The sequence below is a fragment of the Pseudorca crassidens genome, chromosome 15, assembly GCF_039906515.1.
Source record: "Pseudorca crassidens isolate mPseCra1 chromosome 15, mPseCra1.hap1, whole genome shotgun sequence".
Lineage (NCBI taxonomy): Eukaryota > Metazoa > Chordata > Mammalia > Artiodactyla > Delphinidae > Pseudorca > Pseudorca crassidens.
The window spans coordinates 64,850,824-64,877,838 of record NC_090310.1 but is presented as its reverse complement, the minus strand read 5'-3'; the positions used below and the strand labels follow the sequence as shown (position 1 = coordinate 64,877,838).

The 27,015-nt window shown below is 37.3% G+C and overlaps 1 protein-coding gene across 3 annotated transcripts in view; it reads right to left on the bottom strand.

The window, feature by feature from the left end:
* Positions 1-27,015, bottom strand: part of ITCH (itchy E3 ubiquitin protein ligase) — a 118,535-nt gene that overhangs the window by 54,944 nt on the left and 36,576 nt on the right. For 2 of the 3 annotated variants that reach the window (XM_067707870.1, XM_067707869.1), the window contains 4 exons: positions 16,922-17,012; positions 8,853-8,994; positions 6,367-6,491; positions 5,331-5,468 (listed from right to left, as the gene is read on the bottom strand). In XM_067707870.1, the coding sequence (XP_067563971.1) occupies positions 5,331-5,468; positions 6,367-6,491; positions 8,853-8,994; positions 16,922-16,991 (475 nt within the window). In that variant the 5' untranslated portion in view covers positions 16,992-17,012. The remainder of the gene's footprint in view (positions 1-5,330; positions 5,469-6,366; positions 6,492-8,852; positions 8,995-16,921; positions 17,013-27,015) is intronic. The other variant, XM_067707871.1, reaches the window with a different exon arrangement.

The following is a 27,015-nucleotide window of genomic DNA, read 5'->3' as shown; positions in this document are numbered from 1 at the left end:
TGTTAGAAGATCAACAAAGATCTCTTCTATTCTACTGAAAAGGATCCTCCTGCCACAGAAGAACCAGCTTTTAGATGAAGCAATTTAACACACTATTTCTACTACTTGGGTGCCTAGCAATCTCAAAAGCAAAATGAACAAACAAGTGAACTGATATGAGAGCAAGAGCAGGGTGCAGTAAGCAAATGTGAAAGACAGTTTTACCCTGAGGGCTCTGAGGTGGATCAAAAACAAGGTGAGGGGGCTGAACCAGAGACATCCACATTAGGCTGGGGATCCTGGAAAGGAGCTAAAGTATTCCCAGGTAGGTGACACATCCGGCACTAACAGAAGCAAAAGAAATTTTCTCTGGCCAAAGAATCCCCAACTTATTAGGCCCTTAAGATTCCCCCAGACTAAGATCAAATATAAACTGGCAATCAAAGAGCCATAACATATAAGAAAACAAGCCTCAATGAAGGAGAGTCAAAACATTTATATCCCCAAATATTTCTGATACTGGAATTTTCAAATGGAGAATATAAAAAACCTACTCATCAAAAGAAAACTAACAAGCAAGAAATAAGAAACTATCAAAAACAAGCATCAGCAATTCCACTCCTAGGTATATATCCAAGACATGCACAAAGAAACTTGGACACAAATGTTTATAGCAGCATTATTTATAATTCATTAATAGCCAAAAGGTGGAAATAAGGCAAATGTCCATCAGTGGACAAATGGATAAAAAAAATTGTGGCATATATACACACAATGAAATATTATCCAGGGAATTCCCTGGCGGACCAATGGTTAGGACTCTGCGCTCTCACTGCTGTGGCCCAGGTTCAATCCCTGGTCAGGGAACTGAGATCCCACAAGAGATGCAGTGTGGCCAAAACAAACAAAACTAATATGCTAAGCAAAAGAATCCAGACACAAAAGGTCACATACTCTATGATTCCTTTTTTATGATACACTCAGAAGAGGCAAATCCATAGAGACAAACCAGTGGTTACCAGGAGATGGAGGGGAGGGGGAATAGGGAGTGATTACTTAATGGATAATGGTTTGGTTTTGGGGGGTGATGAAAAAGTTTTGAAATGAGAGGTAGTGGATACACATCACTGTGAATACACTAAATGGAAATGAATTGTACACTTTATAAGGTTAAGTATCTATTTTGTAAATTTCATCAAAATTAAAAGAATAACAAAAAAGAGGCATATTTGAAGAAACAGTAAATGTTGTAAAGCTGAAAATGCACTTGTGTCATATCCTAGGAATCCCACTCCCAAGTATACAGCCTACAAAGACCCTTCAACCTATGTACCAGGAGACATATATAAATACAAAAATGTTCAATGTATCACTTATGTACATTATGGCAAAGAACTGGAAAGAGCCCAAATGTCCTTTGACATAAAAATGGATAAACTAGGGCTTCCCTGGTGGCGCAGTGGTTGAGAGTCCGCCTGCCGATGCAGGGGACATGGGTTCGTGCCCCAGTCCGGGAAGATCCCACATGCTGCGGAGTGGCTAGGCCTGTGAGCCATGGCCACTGAGCCTGCGCGTCCGGAGCCTGTGCTCCGCAACGGGAGAGGCCACAACAGTGAGAGGCCTGCATACCGCAAAAAAAAAAAAAAAAAAAAAAAAAGGATAAACTGTGGTATATTCACCCAATGGATTATTATACAGCCATGAAAATAAGTGAGTTACAGACACAAAATGGATAAATCTTAAAAGGCAACACTGATATTTTCATAGAGCACAAAAGGACACATGCATATGTGAAAAAAATTTAAAGCAAGGAAATGATCAATTCAAAGTTCAGAACAGTGATTATCTCTAGGAAAAAGACAAGGATTGATATAGGGAGGAGAACACGGGTGGATGCAATGATATTGTTCATATTCTAATTCTTAAGATCACACCCGGGTCCCTGGCAGTGAGTGCACCAAGTCCTATCCACTGGACCACCAGGGAATTCCCAATACTTCCATTTTTAAAGTAGCACTGATAAAGATTAAAAAAACGTAAGTGTGTGAAGGAAGTTTTGCTGGCTTTTTTGTGACGTTAGTTAATATTCTGAGCAAACATTTAAAATAATCAATCAAATATGTCAAATTTTTAAAAATACCATTACAGCAAAGTTTCTCTCTATAAAATAATTAGTTGGTACCCAGACCCAGAGGAGGTATAGCAATTTCAAATAATATTTGGTATAGCAAAAAACTTCATCTAGTTTCTTAGAATTTATTTTACTGAAAAGAAACATTATAATCACAAATGAAAATGACTATTTACCCTAAAATCAAAAGAAACCACAAAAACTAGAGTTTAATGAGAAAGACTGGGAAAGAATGAGATAAAACCAAAACAAAATGGAACATACACAATAAGAACCGGAGGTCACATAGGCCAACAACTATCCCCAAATTAATTTTAAATACATTTCCAGAGCATCCATGGTAAAGAATAAAGATCTTTACAAGAATATGTTCCTATTTTATTATCATAAATTTAAAAGTAAAACAGACTTTTATTTCTCTTTAGGAAAACTAATGCCTTTGATGATGATACTTTTCAGTGTTTCTTGTTGAATGCCATATTTGGGAAGACAGGTGTTAAATTAACAATCAACCACCACCACCCACCCAAGAAGTCAAAATACATGAATGGGAAGTTCTTGCAGAAATGAACAACTACCTACTCTCAATTTATTAGGTTAATTTAGATCTGAGAGCTACAGTAAGTCTACCTAACTAGCAAATTAAATAAAGTCTTCTTCTTCCCAAAGACTCATAAAAGCAGATTAACTCTGTACTTAAGAAAATGAAAACATCAAGACAAATTATGTAATTACTTCCTAAACAGAAAAATAAGGAAGAGTATCAAAGAAAATGTTACAAATGACACTCTCAGTTGGGATATTAAACTTGTTCCCTGAGTGAAGACAGTGGTAGGGGAGGTAGAATGGGAACATAAAGCTCTCTGGTTTTTAAATAAAGCTTGAAGTGGGAAGAACAAACAAACATAGTGAGTAAAATCTGTTTCACCTGAAAAAGAGTTTACTTATATAACTGCCATTTTTAGAAAATTTATCCACCGAAAAGAATGAAAATTATCTACCAAAAAAATGAAAATTTAACTATCAAAAGAGATAATGCTATCTCTCTTATTAGAAAAATCTTCGCAGTATATCTAAATATATAACAAGCTATTATTTGGTGACTTTTAATACCAAAATTCAGACAGATCTTTTTATAAGCATTATTTTTAAATTAACCAAAAATATTAAAGTCTAAAATCCCATGAGTTCTTCCACAAAAACTTTTTTGTGTTTTAATTAATTTTTTATTGGAGTATAGTTGATTTAAAATGTTGTATTAGTTTTTGCTGTACAGCAAAGCCACAAAAACTTGACTGAACACACAGAGGGGAAAAAAACACTAAAACTCTGTAACATTAGAAAAATATTAGAATACAAAAGAAACCAACCAAACAATGCTCAGATGACAGAAATTCAATTTTAGCGCTAAACTCTAATTTTCATTTCTGGCTTACAGTTAATGGAATCAATCAAAAAACAATACAAGTGAAGTTCCCACCACAGATGCTTGTGGACTTAATTGGGTTTTCTTTGCTTACTTGTAACAACTCATGATTTCATTTAAAGTTCCTAACTTTTTAACTGTGAAACAGAAAGTATATTGAAAAGAAAAGGAAACCAACAAATATTTGTGTTTCAATCTTGACTCTGCATCGCACTTGTTGGTGTGATACGGGACATACTATTTAAACTCTCAGAGCCTCACTTTCTTTTATATGCAAAATGTCTTACAAAATTGTGATGGTTAAATGAATATATATGTAAACACACCAACACAGTGCCTGGCACATGGTAAACATTAAACAAATGGCAGCTACTGTATGTGGCAACTCTAGCCCTAAAATCCACTGTGACTTCCCAGTTAAAACCTCTCTTTACTTCAAAGAATGAGATTAAATTCTGTCAATTATTTTCCTACTTGAGTCAAAAACTGGTTACATAGAAATGTCCACTTCTGTAGGAAACAAACAGTAAAGTCATAAGTATAATATGCAGTTTAGAGTCTACTCTGAAATATGAAGGCTGACATGCTTTACTTTTGTTAATTATTAAATATTCTGCATTAGTAGCAGTTTCAATTTGTAGGAAAAAAAAAACTTATGAAGCTATAAATACTGAGGTTTTAGAGCCGTTTAACAATGTAACTTAACTTTTATTACCTTCAGGAATTCCAATTTATAGAAAAATGTAACTATTACAGAGTTCCTGTGAATAACAGTCAATTAAGACGAACATGTCAACTCTGAAGCAGTATAACGAATTCAGAAGTTTCTTTCCACCCTCATTAACCCCAAAGAACCAAACTGGAAGACACACCAGGACTATCTTAAAGGTTCTGCTATTAAAAAGGGTCATGAGTTAGAAAGGAAGTAGGAAGTCTTCCAAAGTAGGAAGAGAAGTACAGCAGCACCTGACAACTGCAAAATGTTTCATAAGGCAGTTTCTAAGTAAACAAAAAGATCTTTGTCAGACTAATCAAGGAGACCATTAATACGTGCTTTGTCTTGGGGCCTCTACAATCTGTGTTTCAAGTGAAAATACACTTATTAGCACATTAATAAGGGTTGGAAATATCTAAAGGGAATCCACTGAGAAGTGGTTTTAATTAAGCATGCTAGCTGTGCAGGCACTAACTCAGGTGCTAGCCAACTTCTTTTAATTACAGCTCATATTTATTTCCTTTAACAAACACGAGTAAATCATAAACTGTAAAATATATCAGCATACATATAAAGAATTGGTTCTGTCATTATTATAACTCAAAGACATCTCAATAAATGTAGCCTAGAAAAATGGAAGAGGAATGGCAAATGGATTCCAGCTTGTTACTGGCTTGTCTGGTACAGTACTAAGAAGGATTTCGAGTCAAATTTAAACTCAATCAGACACTGCTACAGAGAGTAAACTATGTCTGCCATTAGCACTGGAGAAGGTGTAGCATCAAATGTGCCATACTAACTGCCACTGTTGGCCTACAGAACGGACACTTTATAAATCAATTCATCACTCATAGGGCCAACTGTGATATGGCTTTTACTTGGCTAGCTTTTCAACTTATAGAAAAATGTTTTCCTCATAGAAACAATGCACTAAAAGTTTAAAATGAAAAATGTCTCTTTCTAAAAAGGAAATAAAATAATTTCTTTAATGTGGAAAAGAACAGCAATAATTACAACATACTACAGTGGCTAGTGTAAGAAGAATCATTAAAGACCCTATATAATAAGTGCTTACTCACTTTCTGAACATGTAGTTTCACCATTAGCAACAACTTCAGACTCTAGCTGCAGCCCATCAAGACAAACTGACAAATCTCCTATTGTCTCTGTTGGTTCTTTGTCACCTACAAGCTGTAAAGTCACAACTACTTCCTCAACTGGAAGAGAATAAAATTATAGAAAATGGTCACTTTTTTTCCTTTAAGTCTTAACTGTTGAAAACAAAACTGTCAGAAAAACTTTACATTTATGTGTACACAATTTGTTTTAATACACTTCACCCAAGGTTTCAGGCCTTTTGATGCCAAAAACATTTTAAAAATAGAACAAAATTTCCTAATGGTTAATATCCACAATGTAAGATACTAAATAGCTTAATCATCTCACTTATTATATTCATTCACTTTTACAAAATGAGCCAGCAGGACAACTAAGACTACTCAGCAATATATGCCTGACTTATATTGACTGAAAACATAATTTAAGAATGAATTTTCATCTCGTAAATCCTAAATGAGAAATAAAATCCTTTGAAGTATGTTTTAGATACTCAAGGGATTAAATGTTTTAAAATCATGATATACTAATTAAAATAAGCATGTTTCAAGTTTTTATGTATCTATAAGTATATATAGATATCTAAAGATAGAGATATACATATATAAATAAAACCACAACCATCTAAAATGAGGAAGTTTTTAAAATAAGCATTCGAAAAGGAAATGTCAAAGTATTAACCACATTTGTCTCTCTGTAGTGAGATTACATTTTTCCTTCAGCTCTGCTCTATATTTTTGTTTTCCATAATTGAGTATATAGCCTTCAATGAATACCTATTTACTAAATAAATATTTATTTAAAATATCAGATCCAAAATGAATGGCCAAACCACGGTTACTCAGAATGCATTAAACAGTTCAAGATTCATCTCCCTATTAATATCATAACCAAGTAAACCTAAAAACAAATAGTGAACATAGTTTCTTCACATATGGCACATGAATTTCTTGTAGAAAAACAAAAGCTGAGCATATTCTATTGTTTTTACATACATACGTTTCATATTGTTTGACTTTAATGTTTCATAGATATCTAATGCAGCAGTTCCCAACAAAACATCAGATTTCAATGTCTGGTGACTCCACACACGAAAATGTAATTTACTCACAGGGGTGACGATACTACAGGTGAAAAAAAAGGTGAAAAATAATTTCCTTAAATATCACAACAAGATTGTAAATAAATTATAATTAAAATCTTCTCAATGCACACCTTACAGTTTACCGTACAACCAATACTGCCTATGGCCATCTTCACTTGTCACTGAACTATAGGGGCAATTTCATGCATGTATATCATCAACAAAAGTAAAAGTGCTCACCATGCTACAAACTGTTGCAAAATCAGTTTTACTTTCGTAGTACAAAAAAGTTAATTAATTAAATCCTTATTTTATGTCAGGTAGTATGCTGAGCTTAGGATTATTTCGTTTAATCTTCACAGCAACCCTGAGATGAGAATTACCACTCCCATCTTCAGATATAGAAGCTGATATTCAGAGAGGTTAAGCAAATTGCCCAAGATCACACAGCCACTCGGTGGCAGACTGGGAACAAGAATCTGTCATTAAAATTTATACTAAGAAGTTTCTCGGTCAGCTACTTAAAGATTTGAGGATTATATTACCCCAAGTTTCACACTGTTAGAGGCAAAGTGTCCGGGACAACTGTCAAATAAAGACTCTTCCAGACCTTGCTAAATGCCAATACAGAATAGAAATCTGAATTTGCAATAAACTGTATAAAAACTATTTCAATTAGAAAAATAGGAACACTATATAACCTACCGGGGATGGAATAAAAGAGTTAGTAAATTTAATTTTACTTTGAGGTCTAGTCTAAATTATTTCAATTCAAATCTTGAGAGAAGTCTGCAAAGCCTACTACCCAACAATGGAAGCTGTGTTAAAATTGCAGCCCAATCTGCTGCAACTTAAAAATTCAGAAGATCTTGAGCTATGTTCCCCCGAACATCTGGACTTAAGAATAACACTACCATATAGGGCTACAAGGAGTTTCTTTTTTCTTAACTTTTAAACCAGTAAGGAGTTCATGTCGTTATCGGCTCAAGAGCCCTAAAGTACATTTATTGTGAGCACAGATAGTTGGTAGAAAGTAGCTGAGTATTCAGTCTATTATTCTGAACATCTCCAGTCGCTAACAGAGGCTGTGGCCTTTTGAAGATTTGTTTTTTTAAAAAATGTTACTCACATATTGTTTAATTTAGATCAAATCTCTAATGGGGCACTAATTAAAAATGAAGTCTAAGAAACGATGTTGAAATAAATACAGATGAGGAACATCAGAATGATACTTCTGCAAATAGGTTTCAAGATGACCTTCAGTAAATTCTTAAGTTTCATTCATTTGCTCAAAATCATAAAGTACATCAAGATGCCCTACAACTTCAAAAATCCATGTTAAACAATAATATAGGTTTAGCTAATTTGTTTTGTCATTTATTAGGAATAAATACTGTCCACATAAGCATGTATATCATGTGAAGAGAAGAGCTTATCATTTCAAATGTCTCATCTCACTATTTAGAAATAAAACTTTTTTTAGTTACAGGTTTGTTTCTCTAAGAGAAAAAATACAAGAATTCCAAATGTTAGGTAATGAAAGCAATTTGTCTATATTTGATGAGATAACAACTGGTTATATTTTGAACTACACTTTAATATACAAACCAAATACACTATATTATTTAAAAATCCATTTGTTGGTAAATCATACATTTGCTTCCATTTTAGTAGAAAAATTAAAATTAACCTATAATTCCCTTCCTACCAACATCTGAGGCCTCGTCAATAAGTGTTGAAATTGAGCTACATCCTACTTCTATGAATTCGAATGACAGATTAAAAACACAAACATATAGACATATGCACAGGGATGTATATTGCAACACTGTCTAATAGCACAACATTAGAAACCAACCGATCAATAGGGAACTAGTAAAATTAATCACAGTCCAACCATATTAAAGAATATTACGTAGCTATATGAGGGATATTAGACCCATACGTACTCAACGAAAAAGGATGTTATGTATGTTAATTATAAAATGTATAGCATAATTTTTTTAAAGGAAAAAAACCCCTGTGTAGGTTCTATGTGGGCACTGTAATTTTAAAAAACACAAACTATTTTTAAAAATTAAATTAAAAAAATAAAGTGAGCTACTCATGGCCCTCTATTTCAAACCTAAATTAAGGAAAGAGCTGCTAATCTTTCTAGGCCAGTGACCCTGGGATCTCCCAGCTACTTTTCAGTGGCAACAATGCAATGAAAAGGAGAGACTGGGAAAACAAATAATTAAAGAGAAAGGAGACTAGAAGGAGGAGTCCTAAGAACAGGGGAATAAGAGGGGAAAAAAAAAAAGAGAGGAGGAACAAAGAAAAAAGTGAGAAACTTTTTTAAAGCTGCATTTCTGCTCACCTACTGAACAAAATACACCATAGAAAATACTTTCAAACCTACACTGTAAGAGGTTGCTTCCATTTGGGACTGTTCGTATTGTTGCATTTTTCTGTCTTCTTTGACTGTCCATCTACTGTGACTTCCACATAAGGACTTGGCCCAAACCAATTCTTTTTATTTTCTTTAAGTTTCGCTGAAATGACTAAGTAAAATAAAATAGAAAATATTTCAATATTCGAGATGTTAGTTCATCCTTCAAATCGACTTAATTTCATAAAGGTTAAACACAGCATTATTATTTTTACTCAGAGAAGCAGTTTGCTCTAAAATATTCACAAATTTTATTCACATATAACCTTTGTATTTCTTCCCATCATATTAAAAAATATAGGACTTCCCCACACCATCCAACCAAATTCCCTTCAGCAGACCCCCCCCCCCAACTGTCAGTATCAACAGTCCCAGAAATCTTGAGGTCAATTAAAAAGTACACTGACAAACTTGGTAAACAAATATTTGAATGCCTACCATGTTATCAGATATTGCTCTAAACTGTGGACAGAGCAGTTTACAATTAGAGATAAGTCCTTGTGATGAAAAACAGCCTAATGTGGCAGAGTATGACTTGGCAGTAAAGAAGTCTTCTAAGGAAGTACTTTTAAGCAACCATCTAAATGACAAGGAGCTATCCATGTGAAGATTGAAGGTAGGAAAAAGAGAAAATTCCAGACAGAGGTACGAAAGCTTGGCATACCTGAGGAAAAGTATAGCAAACACGGAAAAATGGTAAATGAGATAAGATCACATTTAGCTTTGTAAGCCAAGATAAGGAATTTGGATTTTATTCTAAGCATGCTAGAAAGCCAATGAAAGAAGAGAGCTACAAACTAAGATTATTTTTAGCATCTCATATATCTCTCATTATCTTAGCAAGAGCTTCTTACATCCTTAGCCTTCACCCTTGAGTTAGTCACTTTTGCCATGAAATAGCCTTGTCCAAGCATTGTGTGGAAGGTACGAAGAGTAGATTCAAATCTAGTAGAGCACCCCCTGGTTCCCACAGGAGACAACTCACTAGTCCCCTATAAATGAGACGATCACAGCCAAGGAAATATTCTACCACCTGGATATATACTCCAACAGCAAAGTTCAGAGAATGCCAGTGCCCTTCAAGACTAATGGGCCCTTGTGAGTTGCTAGAAAAGTTGATATAGCAGCTACCCAAGAAGCTCAATATACAGACCAAAACATAGACAGTCTGGGTACCCTAGCAGGCACAGTCCCAGGTGGCGGCCCTGAATCTCCCAACTTCATGTTTATCAAATACTTTTGTCCTTTCATGCTTAAGAGGCTGCTAGAGCCATCTAATTAAGAGACGGCAGTAGTATGGACTAGGGTGGTAAACATGGATATGGGGAGGAATAAGCATTTTCTAAGGAGAACCAACAGGATTAGATTTCATGAGTGAGTTAGGGGAAAGAAGCAAGGATAACTCCCAGGTTTCTGGCATGAATAACTGGATAGAAGGTGCTATCATTTAATAAGACGGAAAAGATCTGGGAAAGCACAAGTTTGAGAAGGGTAGAATGGGCAGGAAATCAAGCATATTATAAAGAATATATAAAATTTGAGATGCTCATGAGACATCTAGGTAGAAACACTAAGTAAAATGTCTTTCAGAACAGAAAATACTCAAGTGGGGATCAGACCTATCTCTGACTAATATGTACTATAAAGCCCTATCACTTAATACAAAGCCTAATTTAATCACAGGATTGCCAAAGAAAAATATAAAATCCCTATTTTTAATACATTTCTGGTCTGAGAAAAGGTAAAACAGCCCACACACTCATGCATAAGCTCATTTTATTTCAGGGGATCTTGTGATCCTCTAAAACTGATTAAACCTAGAACAAAGAGCAATGCAGGCCTGACAGGGAGGAAATTACCTGCCCTTAGTGGCTTTTTAGGATTCAAACTTTTGAAAGCTGTTTTGCCAAGTACTCCCATCCAACCCCACTAGAGCCATTTTAGGAAACTTTAAATGGGAAAATAAAGAGTCAGGGAAACCAACACCAACTGTGAGTGTTTACTATGTCTGGCACTTAAAGACTGTCATTTCGATACACAGAACTATTCTGTGAGATAGGTATTATCATCTTAATTTTTATACATAAAAAAAAACAAGCTCAACAAAATTTAAAAGTTTACCCAAGGGTCATGGCAAAGCCTGGACAGGAGAAATTATTTAAGTGTTCAAATCTCAAAGCTTATATTGCATAAAACTTTCATTACAGTCCTAATATTCTAAAATAGATCAATGTACTACTTCCTAAAATTTAAATTCCCATAGTAAATTAAAGGAATTAAAAAACTGTAAATTATAAACTGGAAGAAAAGGAATCAGAAAAATGTCAGTATCATCTGCAACCTGGGCCACTCCAAGAGGCCTCTAACAACTCTCTGTTTTTACTCTCACTTCTCTAATGCAATCTCTCACAGCTACCAGAATTATCTTCCTAGAACAGATGTGATGTCAATACTTTTCAATGATTTGCTAATGCCTGCAAAATGAAGTTTAAACTCTTCTGGGGCATTTTACATTGCTTACTCTGTACGTTTACAGCCTCTTCCTATACCAAACTCCACCCAGGCCCGTGGTAGTCTAACCACTCTTAGCTGTTTGCTGTCCCTCCCAAGTGTCTAGTACTTTCATGCCTCATACGTGCTACCCCCTCCACTCATGATCCTTCTTCCTGTTCACCCAATAAAATCCTACTTCTTGAGAGACAAATACTCCCCTCTCTTTGACCGGATGGTTCTTTAAACCTAGTAAGTCAAACTGTTCCTGTTCTATGCCCCCACAGCATTTTCCTATTTATATATGGCTCCTACAGCTTTCTATTCTGTCTTAGTTCTTAGTAAGTTTATCAGTTCTTACTTGTTTAGCTCACTCTGTAATCCCCTTCATGGCAAGGTTATAACCAGTCTTTATAACTCGTAGAGCACTTAGTGATTTAAACCTGACAGGCGTTTAATACGTTTGTTGAACCAAATGATTAGCCATGGTAGAAAACAAGTTGCCCTGCTTTATAGTTACTTACACACACACACACACACACACACACACAATCTATTGCATATGATTTCATGGTACTTATTAATGTTCTTCTGATTCTTCTGTTCTGAAGGTCAACATTTTCACCCGACTGATTCTTCATCCTACCTCTCCAATACAAAATTAAAATCCTGACAATTTAAAGAAAGTAGAAGTAAATCCTTAGCTTATCCAATTTATTTTGTGAATCAGGAGGCTATAATGAACAAGGTAAAACAAACAGGGGTGCTGAGACCAGGTATGATGAGCAGTATGATGAACTGATAAGAGATAAAACCAGTTAAAGCAAGTGCTACCTCTGTGGTCAGAAGTCATGAGAGGCTACATGAGGTCTCTGTAGCAGAACTATGTCTTGGCTGGGCAGAACTGGATATAAACTTTTGACTTTAAAGTATGAAGGACTCTCCTGGTCTCTAAGCATTGGGAGCTAAATATACGGTGTTCTAGTAAATTTGGGGAAATGCAGTAATGTTTAATTTCAATTTGTAATAACTAAAATAAGATGGTTTCTCTTCCTCAAATGATGAGTCTGGAGTAAGGATTGAGACTAAAAAATTTCTAGGAAATACCAAAGAATTTATTTTGCCCACGTAAGTATAATGCTAGCTATACAGCAAGCATCAAAACACAGATAAGCTCAGTAATAATAGCGGAAGTTATGTACAGAACATAATTAAACAGGAAATGGCTAAAGACAGGGAAGGATGTAAGAAAACAGACCTATGTCCAAAGTAAAGGACCCAGACCATGGAATTGGAGATAAAGAATAAAGAATGATCCAGGAAATGCAAGAGTAAAAATCAGTGGAAACTGGGACTTCCCTGGTGGCGCAGTGGTTAAGAATCCACCTGCCAATGCAGGGGACACGGGTTCGCACCCTGGTCTAGGAAGATCCCACAAGCCACAGAGCAACTAAACCCATGCACCACAACTACTGAGCCTGCATGCCACAACTACTGAAGCCTGCGCGCCTAGAGCCCGTGCTCCACAACAAGAGAAGCCATCGCAATGAGAAGCCCACGCAAATCAACAAAGAGTACCCCCTGCTCACCACAACTAGAGAAAGCCCGCGCACAGCAACGAAGACACAACACAGCCAAAAATAAAAATAATAAATTTTAAAAAAAACCACACACACATGAAGTTCTCTAAACAATCCACTTATCAACAGTACTATCATTTAATATTTTAAAACTGTTTTGCTACAACTTATAATACGTGTCATTTCTCTGAAATAAATTTTCTACTTGCCCTCATCTGGTAAGGGGCAGCAATTAGCAAACATACATTGTAAACAAATAATGTATGCATACATGTGTGTAATGTACGTATGTGAGAGTTAAAGAAATAAATTTGAGCAGAACCACAGAGTAACATTTTAACTTTCGACCCTAAATTTCCCTATGAGTCTTTTACACCAACTTTTTTAAAAAGTTTATTTATTTATTTATTTATTTATGTATGGCTGCATTGGGTCTTTGTTGCTGCACGCACCCTTTCTCTAGTTGTGGTGAGCAGGGGCTACTCTTCATTGCAGTGCATGGGCTTCTCATTGTGGTGGCTTCTCTTGTTGCGGACACAGGTTCTAGGCACACAGGCTTAGTTGCTCCACAGCATGTGGTATCTTCCCAGACCAGGGCTTGAACCTGTGTACCCGGCATTGGCAGGCAGATTCTTAAGCACTGCGCCACCAGGGAAGTCCCTACACCGACTTTTAAAACACAAATCCAGCTGTCTGCTCTTTGTTAAAAACTCGACTTTTAAAACACAAATCCAGCTGTCTGCTCTTTGTTAAAAACTCTGGTTACTTCTCATCTCCCTTAGCAATTTTTTTTTTTTTTTTGGTAGCCTTGACACACCTGAAGGAGATGATCCACTCCCATTAATTCTCATGGGTCCCTGCTCTGCAGCAGTGGCTTTTAGGGACATCAAGGGAAGTCTTGGCATTTCCCTCCTTCACATCATTTGCTCTGTCGTGTTCATTCCTGAAAGATCCTTTTCTACCTTTCTACTTTTGTTCTGGCCATGCCAGGCAGCATGTGGGATCTTAGTTCTCCAACCAGGGATCGAACCCGTGCCCCCTGCATTGGGAGCGCAGTCTTACCCAATGGACCTCCAGGGAACTCCCTACCTTTCTACTTTTTTTTTTTTAAATAAATTTATTTATTTATTTACTTATTTTTGGCTGTGTTGGGTGTTCGTTGCTGCACGTGGGCTTACTCTAGTTGCGGCAAGTGGGGACGACGACTCTTTCCTCCAATGCACAGGCTTCTCACTGCGGTGGCTTCTCTTGTTGCGGAGCACGGGCTCTAGGCGCATGGAATTCAGTAGTTGTGGCACACAGGCTCAATAGTTGTGGCTCGCGGGCTCTAGAGCGCAGGCTCAGTAGCTATGGCAAACGGGCTTAGCTGCTCTGCAGCATGTGGGATCTTCCCAGACCAGGGATCAAACCCGTGTCCCCTGCATTCGCAGGCAGATTCTTAACCACTGTGCCACCAGGGAAGTCCTCTACTTTTAAATAGTAGCAATGCTTCAAGCACTGCCTCCTTTCACAGTAACTCTAGTCAAATATTGATCTCTCTTTCCGGACCAAAGTCATTTTCTCTTCACACCATTACCATATACCATGGCATTTACACTTAACACTTGCAATATTTATGCCTTCCTTGAATTTTGGAAGATGTTGAAGAGCTTAGCAAAAAAAAAAAAAAACACTATGCTAATCCATTAACACAGACTAAAAAATACAATGTCAATTAAGGGGATTTGTGCAAAAAAACTTAGTTCTGAGGTTTCTAGCACCAAAAGCAAAGAAGTAAACAATGAATTATGAAGGACACTTGATTCTAGTCAACTTGGCACTTTATTGTTCATTATCTGATGTTCTCCATTTGTCCCATATCTAATGATATTTTTGCTAAATATGCAAATAGATTTTATCCATAATTCATGGTGTTTGTTAAAATGTTTTTGCCCTATACTTGTACATTCTCAGGATTTTTAGACCCAAGATTAAAAAGCTTATAAATGGCTAAGAATTATGTCTTCTTGAGGACATAATGCATTTAGGCATTAAATGTTTTTCTTACTATGACAGTAATGATAGCAAATAAGATAGCCAGTTTATGCAAAGAAAAGTCTAAAGGAATATAAACCTATTTATCTGGGGATTGAGATGATAAATAATAAGGACTCCTCACTTTACTATTTTACTCAGTTTTTAAAAATAAAAAGCATGTGTATTACTTATATAACCTGAAAAGTTGAAACAATCTATCAGAAATTCTTTAAATCAAAGGTTTTAACAATAAGCTGCCCCAAAAAAGAAGTCTTAAGAAGCCTGGCCCAATGTAAATCAGCTACTCAGAGTAGCTTGAGAATGCGGAGGGGAGAAACAATTAGAATCTGAGAAATATTAATATCTTTCACTGAGAATCAGACATTCCTAAGGAAAGAGACTGGAGTTAGTGAAAGAATTCCCAAGAATAAATTCTATCATGCTTTCAACTTAAAGTGTTACTTCTTTATAACTCAATCACTTTTAGGTTTTGAGGAGGACAATAATTATACAGTATATGACCTCATATTCATAACCTAGAAGTGGATATAAGCCAGGTATAGTAAAAACTAAAATAATCAATAAATGCCATTAAATTAAAGGGAGAGAGTCTAGGGTTCCATTGTGTGATAGACACATGCACGTCTGAAGAAAATCCAGTGCCTCACTTTGGCTAGTGCAAGTAGCTTCTATTGATATATAAAGACCTACAAAGAGATCATATGGAGCCTGTAAAACGTCTTAGCCCAGTTTTAAAGAAATTCAATACCATAGCCAAGGAGAAGCACTGAAGGTTTCTAAGCAGGAATGAACAAATCAGGAGGCATTTTAAGAACATTAATCTGAAAGTGATACACTTGATTAGTATGGCTAGAGGAAGAAACAAAGAGATATTAGGAAAGTAACAACAGCAAAATATTTAATAGGCATTTCTCCAAAAAACATATACAAATGGCCAATAAGCACATGAAAAGATGCTCATCATCATTTAACCATCAGAGAAATGCAACTCAAACCCATAATGAGATAGCTCACATCCATTAGGATGTCTCTAATCAAAAAGATAAGCATTGCAACGATGCTTACAAAATTGTAACCCTCATACATGACTGGTGGGAATATAAAGTGGTGTGGATGCTTTGAAAAATAATTTGGAATTCCTCACAAAGCTAAACATGGATATTACGTGACCCAGTGATTCTACTCCAGAAAGTAGAAGGTATATACTCAAGAAAACTGAAAACATACATCTTCACAAAAACTTACATACAAACGTTCATAGCATTATTCATAATAGCCAAAAAGTGGAACCAACCCAAACATCCATCAGCTGATAAATGGATAAAGTATGTCCACACATGGAATAGTATTTGGCAATAAAAAGAAATTAGATACTAATACATGCTACAACATGGTTGAACCTTGAAAACATTATTATGATAAGTGAAAAAAGTCAGAGACAAAGGCCACACATTTTATGACTCTATTTATATGAGAGATCCAAAATAGGCAAAGCTATAGAGACAAAAATAGTTAGCTAGGGCTGAAGGTGGTTGGGGAATATGGGGCAGGGGTTTCTTTCTGCAGTGGTGAAAATGTTCTAACTGGTGTTGGTTGCACAACTCTGAGAATGTACTAACAATCATTGACTTCTAAATGAGTAAACTGTATGGTATGTGAATTATCTCAACAAAGCTAATAAAATCCAAATGAAAACAAAAAACAATAGCAATTGCCGAAGCATGTTTAATGGAAAAAACAAAAAAACCCAAATCCTATACTATACCCAAGAATATCCTGAAATCAAAATGTAATTTTTACATATCTAAACATTATGTTCATTCATTCATTCAGAACCTGATACGTCACAGCCACTAAAGATTTTAAGATTTTTTTCTTTTTATCTTGGGAGTGGGGGGGGGAAGTAAAGCAGTAGATCTTTTTAAGACTTACCAGTTATCTGAAGTTGTGATTTCATGGTCAGGCTACCCATTGAACCAAGCTGTGATCCACTGTCAGACATAACACCAACAGGACGGCAAACCTGAACAGGGCCAAGGAAACACTATAAACATCAAAAATTCCCACTTGAAAAATATGTAAATAGTGCTAGCCAGGCCATTTCCATGTCCCACTGAAGGCCACACAATAACCAGTGGCCTTCACATTGCTAAATATAATTTTCAATTGTAGTATCCATCCTGCGTTAACCTATCAGCAAAATCTGACATGATCATTCCTTCTTCCATGGTTTTTCTTCCTTTTCGTTCCCAAGACACATTCTCTAGGTTTATGTCCTACATTACTGATTGTTTCTTCTTAGACTCCTTTGATGATTCCTTCTCTTCTCTCCACCCTCCTAATACTGGAATGTCCTAGGACTCAGTTCTTGTTTCCCTCTTCTCTCATCGCTCCATACTCATTTCCTCAAGGATATCATCCACTGTTATGGCTTTAAATATCATCTATATATCAACAAGTCCCAACTTTATATTTCTATTACAGACTTCACTCCTGAATTCTAAACAACTTCACTTGGGTATCTAAAAGACACTCTGAACTTAACAGATCCAAAATGGAACTCCTGATGTTTTCTGTAAACTATCTCAGTTGATGGCAATTTCATTCTTTCAGCAGCTCAAGCCAAAAACCTTGGAGTCATCCTTGACTCCTTTCTTTTATATTTCCTTTCCAACCCGCTGGCAAATTCTGATGTCTCTATTTGTAAAAATATATCTAGAATCTAGACATTTCTCACCACCTCTACCACCAATCTGTCCAGACCCACCTCTGACAGCCATTTTTTTCCTAAATTATGCCCCTCTCCTAGATTAACCTAAAAGGTCTCCCTTTTTCCACCCTTGTCTAGCCTTAGTACCTATTCTTAACACAACCTGGATGATTCTTTTAAAATGTTAAAAAACCTTTCAAAACCTTCCCATTTTACTCAGAGTAAAAGCCTGAATCCTGAAAGACCCTATATGATACATGCTTCCACTGCTCCCTACTTCCTGAACTTATTTCCCTGCTACTCTCCTCCCCTACTCAGGCACATACTTCCCTATTATTGTTGAAATATGCCAGCACATTCTTGCCTTTAGATGTTCATTCTACTTGTCTTCTTCACAATATTAACAGTCTGCTCCACTTATGATGATCATTTTCTTCTCCTATAAACTATGTGACCTTCTGACATACTAAGTAATTTACTTGGTAATTATGTTTATTGGTTTTGACTCCCTAAGCTAGAATATAAACTCCATGTGAATGGGGGATCTTTTTGCTTTGTTCACTGATGAAACCCAGAAGCCCAAAACAGGGCCTGTGGCTACTGAATTATACTAAATGAACACCTCTAACATATCTTCTTCAGCCAATAATCATGGAAGAGTTAATCCCCCTGTGGAAAGGGCATGATTCGTATACAATAAAAAAGATTTTATAACAAAGTCAGAACACTTGGGTTTGATTCCTGGCTACAACACTCACTATATGATACTATTTGAGTCATATAACTTCTCTAGGTCCCAGTTTCCTGTCAGAGAAATGGGGATAATACCACCTCTACCTCACAGGGCTTTTGTAAGACTGAATGATTATATCTGTGGGGAAAAAAATTGCTCTGTGAATGTTTATTATTTATCATTAATACTCTTTGAATTTATTTATTTATGGCTGCGTTGGGTCTTTGTTGTTGTGTGCAGGCTTTCTCTGGTTGTGGCGAGCAGGGGCTACTCTTCATTGCGGTGCGCAGGCTTCTCACTGCGGTGGCTACTCCGGTTGCGGAGCATGGGCTTCAGTATTTGTGGTTCGCGGGCTCCAGAGTACAGGCTCAGTAGTTGTGGCACACAGGCTTAGTTCCTCTGCGGCATATGGGATCTTCCCAGACCAGGGCTCAAACCTATGCCCCCTGCATTGGCAGGCAGATTCTTAACCACTGCACCACCAAGGAAGTCCCTAAATATGTTTTTAAAATAACCTGTTCTTAGGCTTTCGGGGACTTGATAAAAATTTTAAGAATATTTTGAGTGGGTCAAAGTAAAGATTAAACTCAAGCAAAATTTACTCAGCACTCACTAGTTGCCAGGTCCCATGTAAGAAATATACAAATACAATAAGGCAAAATTAGGCTTCCGTTCCCTGGCGGTCCAGTAGTTAGGACATCATGATTCCAATGCAGGGAGCGTGGGCTTGATCCCTAGTCAGGGAACTAAGATCCCACATTCCACAGGGCAACTAAGCCTGTGAGCGCTAGAGCCTGCGTGCCACAACTGGAGAGCCTGAGAGCCACAACTACTGAGCCCACACCACAACTAGAGAGCCCCATGTGCCACAACTACAGAGCCTGCGTGCCATAACTTGAGGAGCCTGTATGCCGCAAGGAACAGCCTGCACTCCGCAATAAAAGACAGCGCAGGCCACAATGAAGATTGTGCAACTAAGACCCAATGCAGCCAAATAAATAAAATAAATATTAAAAAAAAATCATGTAGGTACTGATACATATTAGTTTTATATAATCAAAATTACTTAAGTATTTTAAATCTCTAAGAACAAAAAAATACCATTTGTAAAGACAAACTATAGAAACCTAAGTATCAATTGGCAACCAGTTAAATAAATAACATACTCATACCACAGAATACTATGCAGTTATCAAAACAACTTACTAATGACTGAAATGGAATGATTCCAAGAACATTTTTTTTAAGTTACAGAATATATATAATGTGATGGTATTTTTTCAAACAAAAACAAAGTATATATTCTTGTAGGTAAATATACTTATAAACAAAAGCAGAAAAAGTATACATCCCCTAACTGTTTACAGTGGTTACCTTTGTGGAGAAGGGGAGAGGGTCTGTGTACTAAAGGAGGTGGTCATGGGGAACTTTGGTTTTGTATGTATTGCTTTAGTTTTTAAAAAGAAAATGTGTAGCCTACTTGTACACTTTGAAAAACAGGCAAGACAGAGTAGATTGAGAATCTACACTTCAAGTCCCATCTTCTCCCCTGAGCTCCAGACTCTTAGGTCTAACCATTATTTATAACTGCCTGCATGGTTAAAATGACTAAACTGAGGAGACTTCCCTCGTGGCACAGTGGTTAAGAATCCACCTGCCAACGCACAGGACACGGGGTTCGGGCCCTGGTCCAGGAAGATGCCATGCCACATGCCATGGAGCAACTAAGCCCCTGCGCCACAACTACTGAGTCTGCGTGCCACAACTACTGAAGCTCACACACCTAGAACCCACTCACTGCAACCAAGAGTAGCCCCTGCTCGATGCAACCAGAGAAAGCCCGCACATAGCAACAAAGACTCACCACAGCCAAAAAAAAAAAAAGACTAAATTGAAACTCTCCCTGGCCTCAATAGCACCACCATCCATCCAGTTGCACAAGCCAAAGCTGTGGGCATTATCTTTCCCTCATTACCAAGTTCTAAAGATACTACCTGCAAAATACACCCTGCTATATACCTTAAAATATATGCTTATTTTTCTCCTCTTCTTAACCATCTTAGTCCAAGCCACAAACACCCATCCCTTCCCTGTCAACAAATTACTACAAGTCACTAAATTGGTCTCTCTGCTTCTGCACCTGCTCCCTCTCCCTCCCACCACCCATTCTCCACACAGCAACTAGGGTACTCTTTTAAACACGAAAGTTAGATCATGCTCTACTCTGCTTAAACATCCAATAATTGCCTATCTCACCTAAAATAGAATCCAAATTCCTCACCCTGGCTTACAGAAGTCCCACTACATTCCATCCATGACCTACTCTCTTGACTTCTCCTCATATCATTCTCTCCCTTACCCACTGCAAATATGGATTTTTTTCTATTTCTTAAACACACTAAGGTCATTCCAGACTTACAGGCTTTACACTAACTGTTCCCTCTGCTCAGAATGTTTTTCCCTCTTACCTTTAAATAGCTAACATCTTATATTCAGGTCTCAAGTTAATACTCAAATACTCAGAGAGGTCTTCCCTGACTACTCAATCTAATGTAGCCATCCTATTACTTTCTATCACACCGCTGAAATTTTTCTGATTAAATTTTTTACTGACTATAAGGTCCACAAAGGTAGGCAACCTTGTCTGCCTTGCTAATCAGTGTCTAGAATATTCCACAGTTGTTTTTTTTTTTTAATTAACTAATGTCCGCAATTTATATTTAGGTCCACTCTTTGTGAACCTTATACAGTCCTATGGATTTGTTATTGTTGTTTTGTTTTTTGGGTTTTTTTTTTTGCGGTACGCGGGCCTCTCACTGTTGTGGCCTCTCCCGTTGTGGAGCACAGGCTCCGGACGCGCAGACTCAGTGGCCATGGCTCACGGGCCCAGCCGCTCTGCAGCATGTGGGATCTTCCCGGACCGGGGCACGAACCCGTGTCCCCTGCATCGGCAGGCGGACTCTCAACCACTGCGCCACCAGGGAAGCCCCCTGTCCTATGGATTTTGACAAACACATAACTGCCATGTATCCACTATTATAGTATCACACAGAATAATCTCACAACCCTAAAAGTCCCCTGTGCTTCACCTACTCATCCCTCTTCCCTCACTAAGAACCTCTGGCAACCACTTATCTATTTACTGTTTCTATAATTTTGCCTCTTCCAGAATGTCAGATAGGTAGAAGCACACAATTTAGAGCCTCAGCCTGGCTTCTTTCACTCAGCAGTATGATTAAAGTTTCCTCCATATCTTTTCAGAGCTTGGCAGCTTTTTTTTAAATTGCTGAGTAATATTTCATGTGTGTTTATTCCACAGTATATACATTTGCTTACTGAAGGATATGTTTAGTTGCTTCCAGTTTTTGGCAATTATGAATAAAGCTGCTATAAGTATTCATGTTCAGGTTCCTTGTGGATATAAGTTTTCGACTCAATTGGGTAAACAGGACTACAATTACTGGATGATAAGGGTAAACCTATGTTTTAGCTCTGCCAAATGGTTTTCCAAAGTAGCTGTACCATTCTGCATTCCTATTAGGATTGAAGTAGAATTTCTACTGCTTCGTATCCTCACAAGCATTTGGTATTGTTAGTTTTTTGGAATTTAGCCAGTCTAACAGGTGTACAATGACGTTTCACCATTGGCCTAGTTTGTAATTCCCATATGACATATGATGTTGAGCCTCTTTTCGTATGCTTATTTACCATCTATGTACACTGTTTGGTGAGATATCTGTTCAGATATTCTGCTCATTTATTATTTGTTTTCTTGCTGTCACATTTTAAGAGTTCTTTGTATATTTTAAATATAAGTCCTTTATGTGTTTTGCAAATATTTTCTCACAGCCTATGGCTTCTCTTTTCATTCTCTTAACAGTGTAAAGGTTTCACCAGTTCCCACATGTGAGTGAGTGCGGTGAGTATGTTCCCCACACCAACAAGCAATTCTCCAACACCAGCTAAGTGTCCTACAATTTAATAAAAATCAGAGAAGAAATAAATATAGCATGTTTTTAAATATTAAAAAAAAACAAAAAAAATTATTAGAAATAAACAAATACACTAAGTTGCAGAGTAAAAATATCAATATACAAGTCTGTTCTATACACTAACAATGAATCATCAAAAAACAATTAACAAAAAAATCTCATTTACAATTGCAACAAAAAGAATACCTAGGAATAAATTTAACCAAGTAGGTGAAAGACCTGTACACTGAAAACTTTAAGACGTTCTTGGAAGAAATTTAAGACAACACAAAAAAATGTAAAGGTATTCGTGCTCAGGGACTGGAAAAATTAACATTTTTAAATGTCCGTATTACCTAAAGCAATCTACAGAACCAATGTAATCCCTATCAAAATCCCAATGACATTTTTCACAGAAATAGAACAACAACAACAACAAAATCCTAAAATCTGTAAGAAGTAACAAAAGGCACCAAATAGCCAAAGCAATCCTGAGTGGGGGGAAAAAACCCAAAGCATGAAGTATCATTCACTCTGATTTCAAATTATATTACAAAGCTATAGTAATCAAAAATTGGCAGAAAAAGTGACATAGATCAATGGAACAGAATTGAGAATTCAGAAATAAACACATATATGGACAATTAATTTACAAAACAAGAACAAAGAACATAAAGTGGAGAAAGTATAGTCTCTTCAATAAATCATGTTGGGAAAAAACTGGACAGTTAACATGCAAAAGAATGAAACTAGACCACTATCTTACAACATACACAACGTCAACTCAAAAGGGATTAAGGACTTGAATGTAAGACCTGAAACCATAAAACTCCTAGAAGAAAACACACATCAGTCTTAGCAATATCTTTCTGGATATGTCTCCTCAGGCAAGGCAAACAAAAGCAAAAATAAACAAATGGGACTACATCAAACTAAAAAGCTTCTGAACAGCAAAGGAAACCATCAACAAAATGAAAATTCAACCTACCTACTCAGAGAAGATATTTGCAAATCATATCCAATAAGGAGTTAATATTCAAAATACATAAAGAACAACCAAAAATTAAACCACCCGATTAAGAATGGGCAGAGGAGGTGAACAGACCCTTTTCCAAAGACATACAGATAGGGAACAGGGACATGAAAAGATGTTCAACATTACTAAGTATTATGGAAATGCAAATCAAAACCACAAATGAGTTATTACCTCATACCATTAAAATAACTATTATCAAAAAGGCAAGAAATTGGGCTTCCCTGGTGGCGCAGTGGTTGAGAGTCCGCCTGCCGATGCTGGGGACACGGGTTCATGCCCTGGTCGTGGAAGATCCCACATGCCACGGAGCGGCTGGGCCCGTGAGCCATGGCTGCTGAGCCTGCGCGTCCGGAGCCTGTACTCCGCAACGGGAGAAGCCACAACAGTGAGAGTCCCGCATACCGCCAAAAAAAAAAAAAAAAAAAAGGCAAGAAGTAACAAGGGTTGGAGAGGATGTAGAGAAAAGGGAATCCTCATACACTGTTGGTAGGAGTGTAAATTACTGCAGCCACTATGGAGAGTTCTCAAAAATTAAGAATAGAACTACAATATGATCCAGCTACTCCATTTCTAAGTATTTATCCAAAGAATTCAAAAACATCTAATTTGAAAAGATATATGCATACCTATGTTCAATCCAGCACTATATACAATAGCCAAGATATGTAAACAACCTAAGTGCCTCTCCACGGATGAAGAAGATGCAATATATATATAATGGAATACTACTCAGCCGTAAAAAATTTTTTTAAAAATAAAGGAAATCTTGGGACTTCTCTGGTGGCGCAGTGGTTAAGAATCCACTGCCAATGCAGGGGACATGGGTTCAAGCCCTGGTCCAGGAAGATCCCACATGCCGCAGAGCAACTAAGCCCATGCACCACAACTACTGAGCCTGCGAGCCACAACTACTGAGGCCCACACACCTAGAGCCCGTGCTCCACAAGAAGAGAAGCCACTGCAATGAGAAAACCATGCAACAAAGAGTAGCCCCTGCTCGCCGCAACTAGAGAAAGCCCATGCGCAGCAACAAAGACCCAACGCAGCCAAAAATAAATTAATTAACTTTAAAAAAAAAAAAAAGGAGATCTTGCCATTTGCAACAACATGGATGGACCTGGAGGGTATTATGCTAAGTGAAATAAGTCAGACAGAGAAAGACACATACTGTATGATTTCACTCATATGGTGGGGGGGGAGTTCAAACCAAACCAAACAAAAATGAGCACACAGAGAGAAGAGAGCAGCGGTTAGCAGAGAGCAAGTGGGGGAAGGGTGATATGGATAAAGGGAGTCAGCTGTACAGTGACGAATGGAAACTACGCTCTTGGTGGTGAGCATGTTGTAGTGTATACAGAAGTCAAAATATAATTTTGTACACGTGAGACATATAATGTTATAAACCAATGGGGGTTTTTTTTGCGGTACGCGGGCCTCTCACTGTTGTGGCCTCTCCCGTTGCGGAGCACAGGCTCCGGACACGCAGGCTCAGCGGCCATGGCTCACGGGCCCAGCCGCTCCGCGGCATGTGGGATCCTCCCGGACCGGGGCACGAACCCGTGTCCCCTGCATCGGCAGGTGGACTCTCAACCACTGCGCCACCAGGGATGCCCTAAACCAGTGTTTTATTAGTCAATCAATGAAAAGGTTATCTGTCAAACCACTAATCTAACAGAACAGACTTCAGTGGCCACACAAGACAAAGAATACAGGACTGTACAAATTAGTTTGGAAAAGTCACCGAACAATCAAATGACAACCACAGGAAGCAGCAACAAGAAACCATGAGATGGGGGAAGAATATGATTTCCAGAGTTGCCACATTATAACATTCAAAATGTTCAGTTTTCATACTAGCAAACCGAATTCAAGAGCACATTAAAAGGATTAATACATCATGACCAAGTGGGATTAATCCCTGGGATGCAAGACTGGGCCAACATATGAAAATTAACATGATCAACAAGGACGAACCGTATAGCACAGGGAACTCTATTCAGTATTCTGTGATAACCTATATGAGAAAAGAATCTAAAAAAGAATGAATATATGTATAACTGAATCACTCTGCTGTACACCTGAAACTAACACAACATTGTAAATCAACTATACTCCAGTAAAACTAAAATATTTTTAAAAGAGAAAGATAATAAATGTGTTATACCACATTAAAAGATTAAGGGTAAAAATCACATGATCATCATAACTGATGCAGAAGAGCATTTGACAAAATTCAATACTGTTTCATGATAAAAACTGTCAGATTAGGAATAGAAGGAAATTACCTCAACAAAATAAAAGCTACATATGAAAAGGCCACAGCTAACATCACACTCAAAGGTGAAAAACTGAAACCTTTTCTTCTAATACTAGGAACAAGACAGGATGCCCATTCTTACCACTTCTAGTCAACACAGTACTGGAAGTCCTAGCAAAACCAATTAAGGTAAGAAAAAGAAATAAAAGGCACCCAAATTGGAAAGGAAGAAGGAAAATTATCTCTGTCCCCAGATGACATGATCTTATATATAAAAAACTCAATAAAGCCTCCACACAGGGACTTCCCTGGCAGTCCAGTGGTAAAGACTCCACACTTCCACTGCAGGGGACACGGGTTGGATCCCTGGTGGGGGAACTAAGATACAGTGTGCCGTGCAGTGCGACACCTCCCCCCCCAAATAAAAGACTCCACACAAAAAACACAATATGGGCTTCCCTGGTGGCGCAGTGGTCGAGAGTCCGCCTGCCAATGCAAGGGACACGGGTTCGTGCCCTGGTCCGGGAAGATCCCACATGCCGCGGAGTGGTTAGACCCGTAAGACATGGCCGCTGAGCCTGCGCGTCCGGAGCCTGTGCTCCGCAACGGGAGAGGCCACAACAATGAGAGGCCTGCATACTGCAAAACAAAAAACAAAAAACCCCCCACAATATTGTAAATCAACTATACTCCAATAAAAATTAAACTGTTAAAAACTAATTTTTTAAAATACAGCAAACCTGTACGATACAAAATCAACATAGAAGAATTAGCTGCATCCCTATACACTAACAATTAACTATCCGGAAAAAAAAATTAAGAAACAATCCCATTCACAATAACATCATAAATAAAAGATACTTAGGAATAAACTTAACAAAGGAGATAAAAACTACAAAACATTGCTGAAAGAAATTAAAGATACAAATAAATGGAAAGACATCCTGCACTCATGAATTGAAAGATAAAGTATTGTTAAAATGTCCAAACTACCCAAAGTGATCTACAGATTCAATGCAATCCCTATTAAAATCCCAACGGAATTTTTTAAATAGAAAAAATCCTAAAATTCAAATGGATCCAAATAGCCAAAATAATGTTGAGAAAGAAGAACAAAACTGACATATCACACTACCTGATTTTTAGAATATTACAAAGCTACAGTAATTAAGACAGTATGGTACTGGCATAAAGATAGGCATATAGAGCAATGCAACAGAATAGAGCGCCCAGAAATAGACCCACAAATACACAGACAACTAATATTCAACAAGGTTGTCAAGAACACGCAATGGGGAAAGAATAATCTCTTCAACAAG